The following is a 14,830-nucleotide window of genomic DNA, read 5'->3' on the forward strand; positions in this document are numbered from 1 at the left end:
AAGTGAAATAAAACTAGTTTAGAAATAAACTGACAATGTTATAAGATTTTTGTTCTCTTTCAAATCTGGTCTTCAACAGACAAAGTGTTCTGTCCTTGGACCACGGAAATCCTAAAGCATAGGCAGCATGAGATCTCAAGAAGTTGCTTAGTCTATCCTCCTGCCTCAAGGCAGGATTAATCAGATGTTTGTCTGAAGTGTTCTTCAAATCCATAACAATGCAAACTCACCATTTGGTGGGAGTCTACTACATTACTTTAATTATCCTTAGAGCAAACCCTCTTTTTCTTAATGTGTAATCTGACTCTCCCTTCAGTCTCAAACACAGCAGATGTAGAAAATGACTTATTTTCCTCTCTTGTCACAATATATGCTATTGTCATCCTGTCTCCCTTCAGTCTTTCCTCTGAAGAGTGGTGTTTTTGTGGATTTCCCCTCATCTCTTTCAGTTCTCTCTAGCTGCCTTTCCAGCTCATTTCTAAATCCCTGAGGACCTTTGCACCTTTCTTTTGGGTCCTCAAACTGCTTCACATATTTCTTCAGGCATGATGCCCCAACCCTACATGTTGTCCCAGCTGTGACCTTGCCAGCAGTGAAGAGAGTGGATGGATTCCTCCTTATCTATTTCACATGACAGTCCTGTTTATGTATCTCAGTAAGATGTTTGCTTTTTTAACAGCAGTGTGACACTGTTGACTTACATTCAGTTTGTAATTCACTCCTCCCCACTCTGCAGCTCTATTTCTGCATAATAGCTCTTTAGCTAGTTGTTCCCCACCTAGAGTCTATGCAAATCACTGCCTATAAAGAGTAACTTGTGCCTGTGGGTTGCAGCTCATCTATTTCAGTTGCTGGTAACAGCAAAGGACAGTAAAAGCCAAACCATTTACATAGCTCCTGGTAGCATTTCATGGATAGCCTTTTTGTGATGGCATTCCAGGCAGCTATAACTGTGTATGTATACACGTGTATTAATAGGGTGGTGTGACATCCAGACGTAAAAACATGTTACTGTGGGAGGAAGCAGAACCACAGGATGGGGACTGGCACAAAGATGCAGTCAAGGCAGAGAGCACCCTGCAGCACTCTGAGTGGCCAGTCCTACTGAAGTCCTTGCATGTGTGAACCCCTCCAAGCTATGCTACAACCTCACCCTGATTTTTCTGTTTGTATGACTCCAAGAAGATTCTTGCAAGAGTGAATCATTATAGGTTAGATTAGTAAGCTATTCAGCTATTTCAGACCACATATTACAGCTTCTGTCCTGTATCTACATCTTGGCAGGTGACACCAAGGAGCATTTCTAAATGTGTAACACCTCATGTAGAAGCAGGCTGGCTTGATTCTCCTGCTGACCACCAGGCACAGCAGCAGAGAACAAAAGGCTCCAGAGGTCATGTTATTCCCCTTTCCTGGCAGCCCAAGTTTGCTCTCCATTGCTACAGACCTGAGCATTCTTTACGGTCAAGTATTAAATGGCTCAGGCAAGGGGATTTTCTACCAGTTTCTCTAGGGAAAGTACGCCATGGGAGATTTCAGATACAAGGTCAGAGGCCAGCTCAAGTGAATGCTTTCTGGCTCTGTTGGCAAGGTTAAGTCTGCTGCCTTCCTGCTGTCCAAGCAGAACCGCAGGACCTCAGGGAGCATGACCTAATTATCTCTGGGGCCATATGAAGGGAAGAATGTGGTGCCAAACTAGACTTTCACTACCTCTGCAGGCAGAGCATAGGGTTGAAAGAGGAACCTGTTATCCATGATGTCTCCTGTTGTTGACCACACAAAAGCAGGACTGACTCCACCTTAGCTTCCCAAGATGGGGGTAGGAGGAAGCTTGCAACAAAGCCAATGTGATATGAAAGTAATGGCCAAGATTCCTTGGTGCCAAGTAAGTCCTCCTGATAATTAAGTGCAACCTGTAATCTCTCTGCTGGGATGCCTCCAGAGCTGGGGTATTGCCACCAGAGTTAGAGTGAGGAAAACAAGCTCTTCTCACATAGCCAGGAACCACCTGAGGTAAGGAGAGGCATATAAGACAGGGTACTGCAGAGCTACTATTCTGTTTTTCCCCCTGGGCAGCTTGTCAGATCTACCTCTGCCTTTAGCCAGGAAGATACAGGCAGGCACTCTGTCTCTTGGAAATGAAGGGAGGGAGGAGCCAGGCTCTGAGCAGCACAATTAACTGCTGTCTCCTAGCCAAATCATGCCTGTACCACTCTTCCCTTGTTTCCTGGAAGGCAGCAGATCCTAGTCTCTGCTGGGAAAGGGAGTAGCAGCAGAGGCTGGATGCTCACTCCCTGTGTTTGTCTACTTCGCCTCCCCTGGAGCAGCAGGCTCTGCACTTCATAGGATGTAGTGCTGTAGTCTGTCACCTCTCAGCTGCGATGAGCATGATCTGTGTGAATGCCATGGCCTTGTGCTGCTCTCTTCCTTTCCCCCAGAGCCCATAATAAATTGTTACCTTTAACCACCCATGGGTGAAACAAACTTGCCCATAGTTGTCCTCTTATCTCAGTTTAGAAGGGTGGCTCCTGGCAATTATCTCCCTTCTCTAAGTTTCTTGATCACAGGCTTCTAGCTGAGGTCAGTGCCTTAGCATACACACAGCAGCAACAAGATATGTGCAAGGCAGACACATCTTTGCACCATCTCTTGCCAAGAAGCCAGGCCCACAACAGGAGTTAAATTTGGTGGCTTGATCCAATCCAGTGGGTGCACACTGTCCTACATCTGCTAAATTTCTGGTTCTCAGACAGTTCTTCCATGCACTTAGTTTCTTAACCTCACTTGGAGTACTGTGTGCAGTTCTGGTGTCCTCAACATAAAAAGGACATGGAACTGTTGGAACAAGTCCAGAGGAGGACCACGAGGATGATCAGGGGATTGGAGCACCTCCCATATGAAGACAGACTAAGAAAGTTGGGGCTGTTCAGTCTGGAGAACAGAAGGCTATGTGGACATCTCATAGCAGCCTTCCAGTATCTGAAGGGGGGCTATAGGGATGCTGGAGAGGGACTCTTCATTAGGGACTGCAGAGATATAGGACAAGGGGTAAGGGGTTCAAACTTAAACAGGGAAAGTTTAGATTAGATATAAGGAAGAAGTTCTTTATTGTATGGGTGGTGAGGCAGTGGAGTGGGTTGCCCAAGGGAAGTTGTGAATGCTCCATCCCTGGCAGTGTTCAAGGCCAGGTTGGACAGAGCCTTGGGTGAGATGGTTTAGTGTGAGGTGTCCCTGCCCATGGCAGGGAGGCTAGGAACTAGATGATCTTAAGATCCTTTCCAACCCTAACTATTCTATGATTCTAATTAGCTGGGTATTACCATCTGCATCTTCAGCATTGTGATGCTCATGCTGCTGAGCTGGTGGCCCTTAGTGTGTTTTCCTTTGCCAGTTTAGAAACTGTTACCCCTCCCCCCCTCTTTTTCCATCTGTCAGCAGAAAAGGTGCTAATCAGCTGTTGTGGCTATTCCCTGCATTGCAAGCAGGACTGCACTTGAGTTGAATCACTGCTGTGTCCCTCTGCCCTTGTGTCCTCACAGGCGAAGAAAGAGGAGGAGAGTAAGAAGACCACAGCATGACACAGTGAACTAGGCTGATGGATGTAGAGATCCCTTGCTGTATTAGAAGCAAACTGCATTCAGAAACCGTTGATCAGTCCCATTCAGGAGTGTTTGCTTTTTTTACCTTCCATGTCTGGCCTCCTTGCTCCTGATGTTGCTTCTTCTCTCACTGAACTGTCTGCCAGCTGTGGCTGTTCCTGGCTATCAGCAGAGCTGCTCTGAATTATGTTCTCTTCATTGCTATCTCTGCACTCCATGCAAAGACCTGATACTTTCTTAGGGCAAAGCACATTCTTTCCCTGATGTAGGGAGGGGGCAGTCACCTGACCTTACTGTTGGCAAGACACAGATGTTATGGGTCCTATAAAATACCGAAAAAGTCTGTCTAGTGCAAAACCTTGTTCATTTATTTGAATCATGAGCCTGTGTAGTGATCAAAGATTGCCTGAGGCACTATGAGGCTCTCTGCATAGTAGTGACTCCAGCTAGCTCCCTCTTCTCTTGTCAAGATAAGAGAAGACAGCCTTCCCTGCCTCACTACAGCCTGCAACACTCCTGTGGTCAATGCTGGCTGGGGATGCTGCACTCTCAGGATAGAGTCTAAGATTGGAAGCCAGAAAAGGAGCCAAAACCCAGCTTGTTTGGCTGAGCAGCTGCCATGTTTGCAGTGTCTCCCACACTGTTAGCAGGGAAGGCATTGATGAGGGGCGTAGTCAGTTTGTTCCCATCTGCCTGCTGTAGCACAGCTCGTGCTCATCTAGGATATGGGTGTGTGCTGCTGGCTTCCTGCAAGGCCTAGATCCAAAACTCAGTATGGTTCAGATAGGTCTAGGGGATGGAAAGGTTACATTCATCACATTGCAGAGCCACTGTCCAAGCCCCTGCTATGAGTTGTTTTTCACAGGAAAGACATTAGAGCTGAGGTCAGTTTGCACCTACGGTTATATGCATAAGGCATCAGAACGGAGAGAGCCTAGGTTTGTTCCAAAGCTGACATTCAAGCAATGTTTAAAAATTAAAAAACACAAAAATGTGCATTTTTTGTGCCGATTTCACTTCTCTACTGATTTCAGTGGCTATGACTGGTCAGACTATTTAGTTTCAGGGAACTGAAGGGACTGCAGAGTAGAAGAAACTAGGAACATATAAGTAAGGTAGAGCAAAGTATACTTATGAGATTTACCTCTAGACTCCTATAGGATGAACTTAACAGGCTGTGTGATAGTTTGGTTTGTTTGTTCAAGTAAAATGAAGGTTTGTCTCACTTGAATTTGTTAATCTGCAGTGAGTGACTTATGTGCACCTGGTAGTACTGCAATGGCTTTGCATCAGCTATGCAGATGGGGGAAAAGGAATAGTGTAACACCTTACCCCTCTAAATTGCTAGCTATGCTGCTCATTAGGCTCTAGATTTATTCTCCAGAACAACTAAGTTCTTGAGTACTGACCTGTTCAAAAAGGCATTGCCAAAGGCGTTGAGTTTCCTGAATGGTTTTTTGGGATCCACCACCAATGCATTTCCAGGAACGATTCCTTCCACATCTCCTTGCATAACTGCTATAAAGGAGTCAGTTGTAGGCTCTGGTCCAATCCTCATCCCTGGGAAATCCTGCTCCAGCAGGTACCTGTAGGTGAAAAAACAGGGTGTGGGCATGAGACATGAACTGCCTAAGGCCTAAATGAGTTGTACTGAGGATTGCAGTGTAATTCCAAAGCTCCAGAGTATGGATCCTTCTAAGGCTATTTTTAGCACTGTCACTGAATTGTCTGATAAATGTCATGGTAGCTTTTCTACTCAGGACCTCCCTGTTTAAAGCTTCCTTACTTCAGATGGATTAAGAAATTGAGATGATTATAGCTGCTGGGAAGAGAGTCTCATCATGTTTGATCATTCTGTGCATTTTAATCCTCAAGACATTTGGAACAGACTTAGCACAGCAAAGTAAAACCAGCAGTTCACTGCAGTCACAGAGGTAATCCTGAAACCTTACTGGCCTTCGGTGGCCGTAGCAATTACTCCATTCCTGCTCATTTCAGCCGACTCATCCAACTAATCTGCTTAGCCCCCCCTTGAAATCAGTTGCTCATATGCCAGCTTCTCCTGTACTTGACTCTTGAAGACTCAAGAGTCCCTTCTTGTGTGCTTCTGCAATGCATCTACAGGTCTGCATTACAGACTGCTCAAGCACATTGAGCATAAGCATGTGGGTGGCAGAGTATATCCCAATGTTTGTTACCAACCTCAGAGCAGTAGTATACAGCATCCCTTATGATTTCCTCAGCCTCTGGCAGCTTGTCTGAAGGTACAGTTTGGCAAATTTCAGGGAGTGGTACTGCAGGACTGCAAACATGATGCTGGCAGCACATCCTCACTTACCCTGCCAAGTTCAGAGTGTGCCAGTGATGTGCATGGGGACATCTCCCTTTGGCTCATGAAGGAGCAAATGCCATCACTGAGGCCAGGTCTATGTCTGTGGGTGCAGAAAACATCTCACATGCTGGTCCTGTCATGAAAACTAAGACCACTGTGTGCATATGGCTTGCAAAAGGTAGGCCTCAGCATTGGATGGTGTTGGACCACCTGACCTGGTGACAAGCTCTGGGTTGTTACATGAAGAACATAATGATTGCCAGGTTATCAAAGTTTGCATTCTACTCTGTTGCTTGTTGTCAGTAGTGAGCCAACGCTTCTCTTGCTTTAACCTAATCTTTAGTAGGTAGAAAGATACAGAATTGCTGTGATGATAAAAGTACATTCAGGGGATGGGGGGAAAAAAGTAAATGGTAGAAGTCTCCTTCTCTGGAGACATTCAAACCCGCCTGGACACGTTCCTGTGTAACCTTATCTGGGTGTTCCTGCTCCGGCAGGGGGATTGGGCTGGATGATCTTTTGAGGTCCCTTCCAATCTCTAACATACTGTGATACTGTGAAGGGTTTTTCATGATTGAGACCAGTAATGCTCACTCAGGTGAGTCTTACCAGAGAGGGGAGGTGCCTGGCATGTAAGTTTGTGGTAACTTTCTGGGGCTTCTGATTTCACCATTATTTTACCAGAGGTAATCACCATCAGTGCTTAAGAACAGGCTATTTAGTGACACTATATCAGCAATTGCATCTTCAGTTCCCAATGGGCAAGTCCAGATTAATTGGATCTAGAGGTAAACCAACCAAGTGCACATCTACAACATACTGCAAATCACTGCTTCTTCTCTGGCTTGGTACACATTAGTGAAGAGAATGGCAAATTTACTCCTCCTACAGCCAATGATATCCATTTTCCCCCTAGAAGATGCCCATTTCCTTTCTTGGATACACTTTATCGTGTATTTTTTGTGCCTTTCATCCAAAGTGTTTTCCAAGTCCTCTGCTCACCAGACCACCACCAGAACTGACTTTTGTTAATGGGAGCAACTCTGGCATGAAACAGCAACTGCTTAGCAGTTCCCAAAAAACTGAAATAATCCAGGAAGGAGTCCAGGAAGGGAACAGCACTCTGACATCCTATAGTAGGGTGGATACATCCTATCTACCAAAATCCTACGCAGGGGTTCCTTGAACTTTCCTACAGAAATAGGTCATTATTTAACAAAAGCAGGCAGCAGCTAATCTGGTATGTGCCACTTCCCTGGCTGGTGATTACAATACACCTTCCTGGCAGCTACAGTAACTTTTCTCTAGGTTAAAGAAGCAGAGAACAAGGAGGAGACACTTTTCTCCCACCATGGGCTCTGTACACTATCATATAAATGTTCTTGGCTCTATTCCCTGGAAGGCTCTTTACAGTGAAACAACTATTTGCTAGGTTAGAAGCCACTTGGTCAGACTCTGGAACCTAACTCATGCCTCCTGGATGGCAGTTAAGAAATGTTACCCCTGCTGGACATTGCTGCAATGCTAGTCACTCCCATTGGCTTTTCTCTGCTCCTGCTTTGTACTTTGCTTTTGGTCTGACATAACATATTTAAGAGCAATATACAGATGGGCATTCACTGAATCCACAGAAGTAAATAAGAGTTCTCTTTCAAATACTAGAGAGAGAAAAAAAAACAGGTTTAGATAACAATTGTCAGAGGCAACAAGTGGAAGGCTTTTGGGAAACACTCCCAATTCCAGGTCATAGACTTGCCATAAACAGTAACCTGCTTGTTTTCCTACAAGTTTGAGATGCACATGTAATATGATAGCTGTTGAGCAACAGGACAAAAAACCCTAGGGGATTGTTTCTTGGAAGCTTTTCTATAAATGACAAAGTCTAAGCTAAATACCTGCATGTAATAGCAGCACTCCTCCTCCAGGAAGGCTGCTCAAGACCATTTTATCGCAGCTCCACTTAGCTATGTTTCAAAGCATTTATGTGGTTTTCTTGTACAAGATTTAAAAACAAAACCAAACCCAAAAGCACTCATACAGAAGTAGCTACAAGCCAGTATTAATTGACATAATGTGCAACAAGTGGTATAAAATCAGAGAGATGAAGATCTGCACTTCCTAGCAGCATAGCATCTATTTTAAGTAAGGCTTCTCTGGGAGACTTGGGTACATTGTGCAGCAGGGTGTCTGCAGCACAAGAATCTCATTGTACACAGGACAAATACAAGGGGATTTATTGACACTGTCTGGTGGGGGGGGGGGGGCAGGAAGGCACTTCTGCTAGGCAGTCACACAGTCTGCCTTTGCTAGCAGAAGCAAGCTAGAGAGCACATGCAATTGTCGCATTTGTGGGGATTTCTGGGAGAGAAGAGCAAACAATATCTATGGAAAACACCCATGAGCAGCAAGCAATTTCCCCTGCCAGTGCAGCACACCTTACTCTGACCTGCTGAACTTATTTAAGGACCTGCAGCCTGGCTGGAGAAGCCTGCAGAGACTGCCAGGCCAAGAGGTGAATGTTTCTTTCCTTAATGGCCAACCTGCTTTTTGGAGAAGTGTGTGGAGTTAGTATGTAACTGGGAGCATCACATTGTTTTCCTCATTTCGGGCCTGCCCCTGCTCCTGGTGAGGAGCAAGGGTAGGAAAGCTGCAGTGGCAGCCTGGCTCAGGGTTAGGGTGGGTTTTGAGCAGCACTGGAGCCAGGGGAGGAGATCCCAGGCTCTCTGGGCAGGAATGCCGCAGGATGTGGGGGAAGGGGCTGCCTGCCTGTGATGAGTCATGCAGGAGCCATGCAGGATGCTGCTGTGTGTGGTAGCAGAGGTGATGCCGAGTGGGAAAGGGAAGAAGGGCAGAGCAGGAGGAAATGGTGACAACTGCCTGGTGCAGGCAAAGATGAAAGGTTCAGGGCCACATGGAGAGGTCACACCAGAGCTCTGCATATAGCCTGCAAAATAGTCTGGAGAGGCCAGGACATGTAAATGATTAGCTGGAGCAAGAAGGGGTGGCTACACCAGAAAAACAAGCCATGGTGACAGCTAGTAGGGCTCTGGCAGGCTTGTTTATTTTATTAGCAGGATAGCTGGACAGAAGCCATGATTATTTTTAGAAAAGACCACAGAATCTAAGTTAATTAGGAGACCAATGTTCTGTCCTGCACTCCCACCCTCTTACAGGAAACATAAAAAGCAGTAACATCATAAAGGCAGGCTTCAGTGACATCCTGCTGTGGATGTCAGATATTCTCAGGTAGAAGTGTTACCTTGTCCTCACCATCATGTCTTTCAGACCCTGGCACTGCAGAAAAGCCTCAGCCAAATTTATGCTGAGGAGGCAAACAGGAGTGAGCAAGAAGAGAAGAAAATGCAGGAATGGAAAAGCTGCAGTTAATGACACTACATCTTCCACATAGCAAAATAAAGCTCAATCCTCTGTCCCTGAAAGCAGGGGAGAACCAAGAGCCTGGTTCCACTGAAGACAAGCCGCTGCTCTGGTCTTGCCCCACTGGCTTTGCCCCCACACAACTCACCTTCTTCCTCCCCACCACAGCCTCTAGGAATGTGTCTCACTGCTGACCTTGACTGCCTTTTTTCTGCCACCAGCTTCTGACAAGAGAGCAGCCTCACTGCAACATGCTGCAGCTTTGGTGCTTCAAAGCCTTGCATTTCTTCCTTGTTTCACCTCAAATTTCCCAAGAACAAGGAGAGATGGCTGGGAGACAAACTCACCTCAGGTAGGTGACTAAGATCCTTTTTTAATAGTGAACTGTGCCTGAGTTCATTCTACACGACCGCTTAGGGACATTAAGTAATTTCCCTGAATTGCATGGCAGTACAAGCAGGCATAATGCAAGAGTGGAATGGGTACATAAGGATAATACTAATTATCTCCCATCCTGACAAGATCATGGAAGAGATGTCCAGAGGGTGTTACTTGCTTCACTCTACTGCCCAGACATAATGGTTGCCTCCCCTCCCACTTCCTCCCCCAGTCCCCTTTAACTCCTCCCTGCTCTGTTTTAGCTCCCACCTGCTTTCCCACAATAACTCTGGATGCTAATCTGGTGCTTATCCCAGTTCTCTAGTGACCAGCACCTGAGAGTTCACGCTGAAAGCCTATCACAAGCAGTACTCAGTTTTTTGGCAGCTCTTCCCTTTGGTTGGGAACACAGTGAAGTAATAGATCCTCACATGTCTCCTACTATTAGAGGCCCTGGAGTCCTCAACTTTCACCTTTTTATGCACAATTTTACACAGAAGGCAGCTCTGCCTTGCTATAAGGCCATCTCGGGTCCCTTTCGCACTCCTGTGAAGTGAAAGCTCCTTATCACTTCTGCTTGACCATAGTCTCTGGGTAGGCTCATCCCAGCCCTGTGCACAGAGAAGGCTGAAGGAAGAAGACACAAGCATGAAAGAAATGCAGTGGTCAGAGACTCAGATAAGCTTGCTGACAGCAGAGAAAAGGGGTTGTGGCCCATGCCACATGAGTGGGATGCCTGCAACATGCCTCAGACACCTGAACTTCCTGCAGAAGCCTCTCAGGCTTACAGAAAAAGGGCTTTACTGAACAGAGAGCGGCAAAGGCAGGAAGTCTCTGCTAACAACAGCATGCAGGTGAGACTGCAGAGAAATGCTGAAGCTGGCAATCCAGGCAGAAGCATTTGGAAGAGATGCTCTAGCTGCACAGCCAACAACCTCAGGAATGGATATGCAGCAACCTCCTCATGTTCAGGGGAGGTTCTGCTTTGAGTATCAGTAACCCAGAGAACAGAAAGCGCCTTTCAAACAGGTTTGGTACCAAGTCACAGAACAAAGATCTGGGGTGGAACCAGACAGCTATGCTAGCCAGCCTCTCTCATGCCTGTATCATCTACCTGACTTGCTTACATGACAAAAGCCTTTTTACTCTTAAACTTTGTTTGCCAGGTGTGTGACAAGGTAACAGAAGTGCATTCATTACTTGGCTCCTGGCCAGGACATTAAGCAGCAGGAATATTTACAGCACACAACCCACTGTGCCCCCTTGCATTTCTCAAGGTCACTCTTTAACAGGTACAGCCAATTTGATTCACCTCTCTCTACTCTTCAACAGCTCTCTCCTCCACCAAGAAATACTGGTAGAACAAAGGTCTGGCTGCTTGTGGCTTGTATCCAGATTTACAGTGGGGTAATTCCACAGATTTCAACACAACCACACCAGAAAAAGGCTGGAATTTAACGCTAAGCTTATGAATCACATAGGAAATGCTGCACAGTTTCAGCTATGATCCCAAGAGAAATGCTGCTGCAAGTTGAACTAGCAGCATGGCAGAATAGAGATCCCTACAACCAAGTCCGGCTGGAAAAGTTTAGTCTTCCACAGCTTCACATCAAGCTGCTGCTGCCCTTTCTTTACAGTCAGGAATGAACTTACCGCTCCCAGCATCTCAGCAGTGCAAGGACAGAGTTAAAACAGAGCTTACTAGAGTCCTGAAGATGGGCTGGTCTCTTTTGCACACACACACGCTTACTCAAGCTAGGTTCTGCACCCTGCCTCTGGGCACGGTGCAGAGAAAGACACAAGAGACCACTTCCTAGGTGCCCTGGGTCATAGGCTGTCCCACCACCCAAAACTTGAAAACAATGGCTGTCAGAGGGGGTTTACCCTGACCGGAGCAGTCTCAGGGATACCCTAAACCAGCCTTCCCGCAGCCTTTGCACTTTGAACGGACAAGGGGGCCCCAAGTGACTCACGTCTCCACACTAATGCCCTGCCTGCAGTCCTGCCCCGCATTTGCCACGTCCGTGTTCCATGGGACATCTCACATCACCCCTTGTTCTAGCGAAGAAACACTCCCAGAGTTTGAGTGGAGGTAGCTTCCCAGTGGAAAGCTGTTAATGGGCACCAGGGGCGCGAAGGGGAGAACAGAAGGATCGGGGTGTTAAGACGGGGTAGGAGAGCAGCCCCAGCACAACCCACGGGCACTAAGGGGGCAGGCACACCCTGGAGGAAAGGAAGCAGGAATTTACCTGATGAAGGTGGTCTTCCCGGTGGAGTACTGCCCCACGAGGAGCACCATGGGCTTATTGTCGAAATCGGCATCCTCCAGTGCAGGTGAATGGAACTCATGGAACTTGTAGTGCTCTTCCAGGGGCAGCAGCTTGGTTTTGTACAGCTTTTTCAGGCCCTCGCTGACGGTCTGGAACACCTCGGGGTCCTTCCTCCGGCGGTCATCGGTGCCCAACCAGCTGAACATCTTGGGGCCGCCTGAAGCCAGCTCCGCAGCGACCACCAATGCTGAGCCGGGGGACGGCGGGCCTGGGCTGGGGGAGAGCTGCCGCTGGCTGAGCTGGCTGCGGGGCGGGCTATCCCCGCATGCCCGCTCCGTCCGGGAGCGGCGGGGTGACCTGGCAGGCCTCGCTCCCCTCCAACGCCCACCCGTGAGGGCCGCCTTCCGTTACGCGACCCGCACACGGGCGGTCTCAACGGGGAGAAGATCGCCGCGGGGAAGCTAAAAGCGCCGCTGCTCCTCGCAGCCTCGGCTGAGCGGCGCACGCCGCCTTCCCTTCACGCCGCCGGCTCCCGGCGTGGGCATGCCGCGGAGGCGGGGCGGGCGGCGGCGGCAGCGCCCTCCGAGCGCGGCGGGCGGCGGTTAAGAGCTGCCCTACAGGAAATGGGCCGGCGCCGGAAGCCGGCGGGGCCTGGCAGGCACCGCCCGTTCTCCCCGGCGGGTGAAGCCGCGCCGCGCGGCGCCATCTTGAGGCGGGAGAGGGGCCACGACGCCCCCTGGGGTCCGAGGAGGGGTTTTGCAGCCCGGCCGCCATTTTATTCCCTTTCCCACCTCACTGTAAAATAAACCCTTTCATGTTCAAATTTAGCAGGGACTGGTCTGTTTCTGAACGCCGTGACCCCAGCCCTTCCCCAAACCCCTTCCCCAGTGACTCGGCTGCGCTACTGCTGCCCCTCAGTTCTCAGGTGCTCGCAGAGATGAGGCTGCCTGTGCCCAGAGGGGTTCACTGTGGAAGCAGATGAGACAGGCAAATTAGCTGCTGTCTGCACTCCTTTATTCCTCCAGCAATTAGGGTTGACAGGACAGCTGCCGAGCGAAGGCTGCAGCGCTGGGGCCACAGCCTGCATGGGTCTTCCATCAGTGGCCTGTTGTGTGTTCCCAGGACCGGCCACCAGCCATAACACCCCGCTGCGGGCCTTGCCTCTTCACCACTGAGCATGTGGGACAGAGCAGGGAGTTTTCCCTATAATATCTCCCTCCCAAGGGCTTTTTTCCCTTGAGTTGATCCAGTGGGGATGTGAAATGTGGCAAGAGGCAGTGTTGGAAGCAGTCCCACTGTGTGGCAGACGCCTGCCCTTCCCCAGCTATTTGCAGACAGGAGGAGCCCAGCCTTGCGTAAGCATAGGTGAATTAATTGTGGCTGTTTCTCATGGGTTTGGGGGGATATCCAGAGATGAGTGCGTCCCTGTGTGCCTGGACAACAATCCGGGTCTCTTTCCATGCATCTGGCTGCTGGAGCAGCTGTTTTCCTGGTTATTCCTGTTGTGTGATCCCAAGCACTTGTACACTCTGCGGTACAGCCTGACCCGTGAGGTGCAAGTGATGGCTTCAGGGACTGGTTTTCTGGAAGAGAATTGCAAGCTGACTGTATTTGCTGAAGGTCAGGCTCCTCTGCTTTCCTGCCAATGCCTAAAGCTGGTCTGAACGTGGGATTAATGTTTTGAAACCTCCTTAAGACTGGTTTCCCTCATTTCTTTAGTTTTATAAGTTGAGATTTTTGGCTTTAAGAATTTAATAACTCCTTTTCCAGTGAAAACTCCTGAAAATGAAAGACCCCATAGAAATCAACATGTTTTGGCAAGTATTGCTCATCCTGTAGGAAAAAAATCACTTTCATCTTCTAGATAGTTCTGCCATTTAAGGGCTGCACTGATATTTCTACAGCTATATATGGAGTCTCTTTGGTGCTTACTTGTGATATCCTCCAAGCTGAGCAAAGGTCAGGCCAGGAAGCCTTTGATTGTAAATCTCTGCAGGCCACCTTGGTGCCCTTCCTGAGTGCAATGAATAGGGGAGGAAAGCAAGGTTTCTGTTGTGCAAGCTGCAGGAGCTGACTGCTACAGGTATGGGAGAGCCAGGCTTGGCCCATGTTTACAAGAAGAGGGTATATGTTAAGTTGTGCTAATCATAAATATGTATACCGTATGGCCAGAAAAATGGTTCCTTGTCCTGCCTGAAGAGGGTCCCTTTCCTTTGGATTCTTTATCACCAGGGGAGATCACAACCAAGCTTGACAGTTCTTATAGACTTTCTTTAGGTGTCTCACAAACATTGCACTCTTTGGTTTACTTTTCAGTCTGTTTTCTTAGCCGTTTGTCTTTGGAAGGCGTACTTCCCCAAGGACTCTTTTTACCTTGAAGTGTAGAGCTTGTCAAACAATGGGAAGTAAAATGAGGAGAGGAAACTTAGGGTATAATGAGGTTTTTCTTTTTGCCAGAATCTGAACTGAAAATTTTAATCTGTTTTCATTCTTTATTCTTTTTCATTTGTGAAACAGGGATGTTTTAGTGGATGCTTTTTGTTGGAGAGGTTGGTCTCATGGTGCAATATTTAGGCAATTTAAAAGAATAAATACCTAACATTTTAGAAATTCTGAAACAGAAAGAGCACAAACCCAATATAATTAATATTAATATAGTGATTTTTTTTTTTTTAAATGATGTTTCATTAGTGGAAGAATGGATGTTTTTCTTGGAAGTTTCTGAGCTGTTCATATGCAAAAGGTCTCTCTTGTCCCGTACAGAAACTACCGTGCTGCTCAGGACATACCCATATCTGATACTGATGAGGGTCTGCTACTGCCCTTTGCTATAGAATTTGTCTTTTTCCCTCAAGCTGTGTTGGATTAAACTT

The 14,830-nt window shown here is 47.6% G+C and overlaps 1 protein-coding gene across 1 annotated transcript in view; it reads right to left on the reverse strand.

Annotated features, from left to right (window-relative positions):
* Positions 1–12,563, reverse strand: part of EHD3 (EH domain containing 3) — a 30,534-nt gene extending 17,971 nt beyond the window's left edge. The window contains exons 1-2 of the mRNA XM_061350518.1: positions 11,937–12,563; positions 5,009–5,185 (exon numbers count right to left, since the gene is read on the reverse strand). Of these exons, the coding sequence (XP_061206502.1) occupies positions 5,009–5,185; positions 11,937–12,163 (404 nt within the window). The 5' untranslated portion in view covers positions 12,164–12,563. The remainder of the gene's footprint in view (positions 1–5,008; positions 5,186–11,936) is intronic.
* Between the last annotated feature and the right edge of the window lie 2,267 nt (positions 12,564–14,830).

Source organism: Neopsephotus bourkii, unplaced genomic scaffold (assembly GCF_033783945.1).
Source record: "Neopsephotus bourkii isolate Nb327-2 ecotype Australia unplaced genomic scaffold, CSIRO-AGI_Nbou_v1 NB_518, whole genome shotgun sequence".
Lineage (NCBI taxonomy): Eukaryota > Metazoa > Chordata > Aves > Psittaciformes > Psittacidae > Neopsephotus > Neopsephotus bourkii.